This window comes from Alligator sinensis, unplaced genomic scaffold, assembly GCF_000455745.1.
Source record: "Alligator sinensis unplaced genomic scaffold, ASM45574v1 scaffold104_1, whole genome shotgun sequence".
NCBI lineage: Eukaryota > Metazoa > Chordata > Crocodylia > Alligatoridae > Alligator > Alligator sinensis.
Genome location: NW_005841867.1, coordinates 43,418 through 50,613, shown reverse-complemented (window position 1 = coordinate 50,613; position 7,196 = coordinate 43,418). Strand labels below are relative to the sequence as shown.

General features: G+C 33.7%; 1 protein-coding gene across 3 annotated transcripts in view; it reads left to right on the top strand.

Moving 5' to 3' along the window:
* The window catches only part of CC2D2A (coiled-coil and C2 domain containing 2A), a 72,915-nt gene that overhangs the window by 28,680 nt on the left and 37,039 nt on the right, over positions 1–7,196 (top strand). For 2 of the 3 annotated variants that reach the window (XM_025192609.1, XM_025192621.1), the window contains 5 exons: positions 1,184–1,272; positions 1,753–1,854; positions 3,457–3,558; positions 4,507–4,692; positions 5,693–5,846. In XM_025192609.1, the coding sequence (XP_025048394.1) occupies positions 1,184–1,272; positions 1,753–1,854; positions 3,457–3,558; positions 4,507–4,692; positions 5,693–5,846 (633 nt within the window). Of the gene's footprint in view, positions 1–1,183; positions 1,273–1,752; positions 1,855–3,456; positions 3,559–4,153; positions 4,206–4,506; positions 4,693–5,692; positions 5,847–7,196 lie in introns of all 3 variants that reach the window. The other variant, XM_025192613.1, reaches the window with a different exon arrangement.

The window sequence follows — 7,196 nt, the reverse complement described above, 5'->3', positions numbered from 1 at the left end:
CCCCCCAGTTCAGCTTCCCTCCAGACAACACCACCCCAACACTACCGGAATTAATTCTGTATATTCAAAGTCCTAGATCTGTCAGTATGTCATGGCTTAATCATAAGTGAAGCTAATGGGAGTGCAAATGAACTTTAAGTTAAGCATATATCTCTACAAGCATCCTATTTTGTGGAGATATCAAAGATCTACCCTGTGGAGTCATGTTATCCGACATGTGGGGCTTCTAAAGATGAGTGCAGTTGGGGCTTGCTGCTGGATTCTAGGGTACGGAACACCTTTTGGAGCTGCATTTGATTGTGGCGGGATCAATGAAGTCTTCATTAGTCTTGATGTCTCCCTGTGCTGACACAGGAGCTCAGACCCTGACTAGAGCTACTGCTGGAGGTGGGTCCTGATCCAGCTTTCAGGGAGCCTCAGTCAGATGAGTTTGACCCCTGGGATTCTTTACTATTCTGTAACACAAGGCAATGACAGGACATAACAGGATTGAAGCTTTGAAGAAGCCAGAAGATGGTATACAAGAATACTAACATCAGGGATCAGCAAATATATTAATCTTGGTTTAATTTAATTAATTGTAATATATTTATTCATCTTATTTTGAAAAGGTTGAAGATGATTACCTAGTTTATTTCTAGGGTTACGGTAAAAGAAAAATCAAGGTTTTAATTCATTACAGTGTTATTACATTATTAAAATATAATAGATTAAACATTATTGTATTTGAATAATATAACAGACTTGAGTAAAGACCAACACTTCTCTCTGACTTCAGTGTTTATTTTGGGAGTTTTCAGTATGTTATTTAATCACCATCAATTACTTACAAGCCTATATAACGTTTCCATCAGTGGAAATGAGAGCACATCGGATTCATTCCTTTAATGGAAAGAAATATGAAGTACTTTGGATAGGTCAGATCTCATTAATTTAAATTTTGGTAGGTAGATCCAGCTGGACTGAAGACTTTCAATTGCTAGTCGAAAACACAGAAATCAAAACTTGTTTCATTAAGTTAAAGCACATGTATATCTTTTCATATTTTCTCGTGTAGGGGCCTTTCAGTTAGAAATTGGAATTTTCCAATTCTGTAAAAAGCTATTAAAATAATTATACACTTCTTGATTCCTTCACAAAGAACTGCAAATGTAAACTTGTTATCATGACTTTCCTGTTTCAGGCTTGCCTCCTGTTCCTTCTTCATCAAGAACAAGCTTTGCTGAATTTTCCATTAGGGAACGAATGAGAGAGAAATTAAAAGCTGCAAGGGTAAGCATTTATAAAACATTTTATTCCATCTACCATATTTTACTTACTTAATGCTTCACAAAAGTGAATTACAGATGCTTTTTGTACTCTAAGGATGTTTATTTTTATATCCATAGGTTTTACCCCCCCTATCTAATTCTGTATATTTTCTAAAAGTTAATTTGATTCTTATTTGAAATTTAGAAATGACAGTTGTTTGGAAAAATCTTATTATTTGTATTATAAGCCAAATTTTACCATGTTTATGCAGAGTTTTAAAATGTTAAGGTCCTTTTTGCAATCAATGTTTTTTTTCTGAATTAAAGTTAATATGTAATAAAGGGTAGCAAAATGTTGCTCTGTTTAATCATTTAAGCTGATACTATAGTTAAGAGTCTGTCACAATATTCACATGTATTAAGACTTTGAAGCTGCTGGGATTGATTGTAATATTTACTTATATATGACATAACCAAACCTTTTGTGGGGGGGGGTTCTCAGTCTAAAGCAGAAAGTGCTTTGTTGCAAGAAGTCCCCAGTCTCCCACCACGACGTATAAAAAGCCTCAGAGAGAGGGAATCAGAAACCGTACTGCACGAAGAGGTGAGAAACTGGGTGCGAGTATATGTTCTATAGTGTTATATTGCAAAAAACAAAGATAAAACGTAACTATTAAATATTCAACATCTGTTACATTTGATCAGCATCATAACTTATCTTTCAAAAGCGCAGAGCTGTCACTTTTTAAAGAGTCTGGTAGTTAACCGTAGCTTTCCCAATCAGTGCTTTCAGTGCCCATAATGTACAATACCAACTATTCTGTTCTTTTAGAAAGGCAGCATCTATTACAGTGATTAGGCATTCCAGACTTTGTGTTCCTGTCATTTTAACTTTTTTTTTTTTTTAAATATGGTTGTATTTGGACCAAAGATGCCATTTTATGTATAAATGTTATAGCTTTATATAATTTCTGTGAAAGGCTATACAAATAAAGCTAAACCTTTATGTAAAGGTACAGCGCTATAACAGCTGAACAGGTCTGAATCACTTTTTAATCATTGTATTTCATTATCGGCATTTTGTATTAGCTGTAGTTCTTTTTAGTTAGACACAATCTTTTTTTATTAAAGAAAAATATCTAACATAAAAGTTAAAGGATATTTCACCAGATCCCTAACATTTTTATACTGTAATTTTCAAGTGTGTAATTATCATGGTTCAAATCAAATTGTAAATTTACTTTAAAATGTCTTTGTTTGGGGGAAAGTGTGTGTGTGTTTATCTATATATTTTTTTAAAATACAATGATGAAAACAGGTGTTTTCTAGCTGCCAGGCCAGTATTGTCTTTTTGTATATTTGCATTACTAAATTGTGAAAGTGCTATCCATGCTTATTGATAGTTATCAATTTCTGTATAGGGCTCATTTTGAAATACCTCAAATATGTTTTGCTTCTCCATTTATACTTTCATAAATTGCTGTCACCATAGTAGCTATAATACAATATCAAAACCACATAATCAGGTGCAACTGTCACATTTAAAAAAAAAAAAATGTCCTCATGTTTGCCCTAGTTAATTTGGATTGTTCAGTGTGTGACAGCTCTCTACTTTTCTGAAAACTATTTTATGGTTTACAACTATCTAAAAACTACAGGGTTTTTTTTTTTTTTTTTCAATATTTATAGTGCACATTTTTGTTACATCCAGGGTTTCAGTATTTTTCAGTTTAAACTTCTTTGTTTAGACTTTACTGGAGTCAGGATTTCATTTGAAGTCAATGGGAATTTTGCCATTGACTTCAATGCAGCCAGTATTTTATCCAGTATTTTTTTTTTCAGTTTTTCTTTTCATGGATGTGCATGACTTGTATTTTGAAGTTTGTGATTTGGGGAATTTTAGAAAGCTGAGAGAGATTCCAGTTTTCAGGTTAATATATAAAAACAACATCTTGTATAAAATTATGCTTCTGATATCTTTACAATATATTATTGCATGAATAAAAAAGAATTTCTGTTATCCGGGTTAAAAAGAATGTTGAAATCTACACCTGAATTATCTTGTGTAGACAATTCAGCATGGCATTGAAAAGCCAGAGTGTTTACTGTCAGTACACAGTAGTTATCTGTATGCTCAGTTAGTCAATGTCTTCGTTTTGTTGGGTGTCTAAATAACTCATGTAACTAAAAAGTTGTTTCTATGCAGTCATATAAAGATGAGCCAAGGGAGATACAAGAAGACAAACCCCAAATACCTTCAAGATTAAAGTTTCATGATTCTGTCAAAAAACTCAAGCAAAAGACGCATGTAAGGATCATTTTCTTTAGCTTGTACTCCCTTTATTCTGCGTGCAGCAGCTAGCAAGATTTGGGACCTTAATTTTTAAAATATCCTCCTTGTTATTATGGGCCTTAAGAGTTTCACAATTTAAGATTTTTATTTATAGATACCTATAATTCAAATATAAAGCATAAAATTGAAAAAACAACAAGAATGACTGAAAAAGAAAACTAACAATCATTGGGACGCAATTGGGCCCATAGCATTTCTTATTGGTTATCAGACAAATTTTTCTAACATAGGCCATCATTTGACAGTCTCAGTGATTTATAAAACGATAACCTCTGGTTAATGCACTGGTCCAAGGGAAATGCAAATAATTCTGAATTATCCAGTTGTTACCATTCATCATTATGGGTAGGAGATGCTGGCAGGGAATTGGAACAACAGCAAACTGAACTCTAGGTAAATCAACCAGACTCTTCTTTGCATGTGGCAACAAAATGTTATTAATTGTGTTCTCTTATCATCCAAAAGAGTATTTTTCCTGCCTTTGTCCTTTACAGGCAGAATTTATCCAGAAACTGCTATTTATATATATTTTTTTATTCTCAACATGCAGGGCTATAGCTTTTACAGCCACAACACAACAGACGTATTTGAGATTTTCACAAGTATGTTTTTGTTTGAAAAGATGAGCAAACTAAAATTGAACTAATTAATGTTAAAAGCATTATAATAAATGATTTATTATGTAGTAAATATATTAAAGGTTAAAGAGATTGGTATATAAACTAGTTAATAGCTGTTTTATTTTAGTCAGTTTTAGTATTTATATGATCTATTTTTTTTAATTAATTAAAATGTTACAGTATATTATTTATAAATGTCCCTGGTAATTTTTGTGTGAGAATATTTTTATTTTTACTAAAACAGTTGTAAGCATCTTAAGTAAATGTTGGCCTTTCACCTTAGGTCCAGAGTGATTTTCCTTCTGCAGAGGAAGCATATAATTTTTTTACATTCAATTTTGATCCTGAACCAGAGAATATAAAGAATGAGACCAAGAGCAAGAAAGAGAGAGACTCCAATCAGGAGGAAGAGGTAGAAGAACAAGTTTCTGAAATAAGCCATCAGGAGGAACAAGATGATGATGAAATGGTATAAATCAGAGAGCATATTTTTAGCCAGGTTGCTGTATGCTAACTAATTTTGTTTATCCATTTTGATAAATTGAATTGTATTCTAATTAAAACCAATATCTTTAGGATTTTTGGAAGATTTGCATTCAGATTTTGACAGCCTCTCCACGTGGCAACACTCTCATGACTCATAGTGCTTTGAAAATGTGTCCTGTTATTTATTTTCCTGAATTATACTAATAGCTAATACAACGTATCTATTACAGATTAAATACAACTATTTGTCAATATAAACCCATTTAAAATTTCAAACCTGTAGCCCAGGTACTAAGTAGAATCTGATTTCATTGCATTAGTGCTTTTTCTCCAATAGTAAAATACTTCCTCCTTAACGGTTTTATAAAATAGTTAATGCTCTTGATAGAGAAGCCTAATAAGACTTCATAGGCTTAGATGAGAAAAAAAGCATTCCTTTGTAAAGTGAACAAATCAATAGACTTTGTGTAGAAGTTGTCCAAAGTTTAACAAAGAGATCAGAGAGATAATATTAGAGACTGTTGTTTCAAGACAGTGTAAAAACCAGATGAAAAGGTATAAAGTAAAAGTGATCAAAGTTGATAACAGATCGAACAATCTTTTTTCACAAGTTTTTCTGTTCATTCCAAAAGGATTGCTTGAGTAATATATTCCTTAGAATGAGTAAGTTTGGCAGGATCTGGTCCTAATTAACACATTTATTAATACATTAAACATTTTGTTAAAATTAACTGAATTTTATTTTATTTTAACAATAAATAGTGTTCTGGCAGCTTGAGGATATTGAAGTTAACTTGGATCATTCCAGCATATGAAGATAAATAATGTGCTTTACAACTAGAAGATGGCTTAAATAAAACATGCTTTTTTCTGTTGGCATGCAAACTGGTGACATTAATATTCTCCAGCTTAGTGTTTAATACTAAAAAAAGAAGAGCAGGTTCAACTGCCAGCTAATAATTTTTCCTTTATATAAAATATAGGATGAAGAGGATCACCTTGTTAAAGAAGATGAGTTATTCCTAATAGAACAGACGGTCAGTGATTTTTTGGTAGTAAAACCTGCAGGTTATGAAAGCTATTCTGAGCGACTGAAGAAGGAAAGAGACAATCTCTTCATTCCCAGCATGAGAACAGGTATACAAGTCTCCCCCTTCTATTGTTTATTAGATAGCATAATATTATTATTGTAACTCCAGTTGCAACAGGTAAGTAACCCTTCTTAAACAGGATTCTCAAACAGGATGCCACAGCACCTTGGGGTGTCTTGCGATCCTTTCAAGAGTGCCATGAGATGCCACACAGTGATAGCACTGTTAGTTGTGCAAGCAAGGTCAACAGGATAAACCCAGAGATTTCAATAAGAATCTATAGTGTTAAAACCATTCTGATCTGCTATGGTCTCTCTTGAGTTCTTTGCAACAGAAAAATTATTCTTTTGTTTCTCTGTAATCAAAAAATAAGTTAAGCTAAGAAGTTGCATTTCTGAGGGGTGCCGTGATACTAAAAAAGTTGAGAACCACTGCTCTAAAATGAAGTCCCTTTAAGTATTATGAGTAATGAAATATTTTTATTTAATGTGTATAAAGCATGCTTAGTATTCTTATAAAGCTATGCTAGAGATTTGTCCTGCTCATAGAAATGAGAACTGCTTGTGTGTGTGTGTGTGTTGTCTATACACTATGTCTATATATATATATATGAGGGCCACTGGGGGCCCCTCAGCTAATTGGTGGCAGGAGTCAAAAGTGGCGCCATATTTAAAACCATGGTTTTCACTTCCCTGCTGGTCAGGAGCAAGTGGGGAGCAGTGGGGTCCCTCTGTCAATCAGTGGTGGGAGGGAGGTATGTGGGGAAACCTGCAAGATTAAAGGAGCTGCTGTGCACTCCACTTCTGCTGCAAATTAGGTAGGTCCATATTTATACATGTGCTTTTATGTATATATACATACATACATACATGGGCAGATCTAGAATTTGAAAAAGGGGAGTGCAGGTGTTGTGGCACACCATCACATATAACATAGGACACTCTTTTCTCCAGTTAACCAGAAATGAGAAACTTGACTAATACATGAGGGATCTGTCACTTTTATTCAGTTTAAGATCCAAGCAAAAGCTAATATAACTTTATTGGAGTTTATACTGAACAGTACTGAACTTTATTGTTCAGTGATTTGTCAATTTAGATATTAAGTGTAAAAAGCACAAGCCAGGCAAGACATAGTCAAATGATATTGCCCCTTTAGTCCTGTGGTTATTATAGCTTAATGTATGTCTTTCATTATGATTTCTGGAAAAAAAAACCCAACACTCCCCACCCAAACTAGCCTCCCTACGTTCTTGACAATGCTTCCAATACCTCATTGTCATAGATTCATAGATGTTAGGGTCGGAAGGGACCTCAATAGACCATCGAGTCCGACCCCCTGCATAAGCAGGAAGGAGTGCTGGGTCTAGATGACCCCAGCTAGATACTCATCTAAC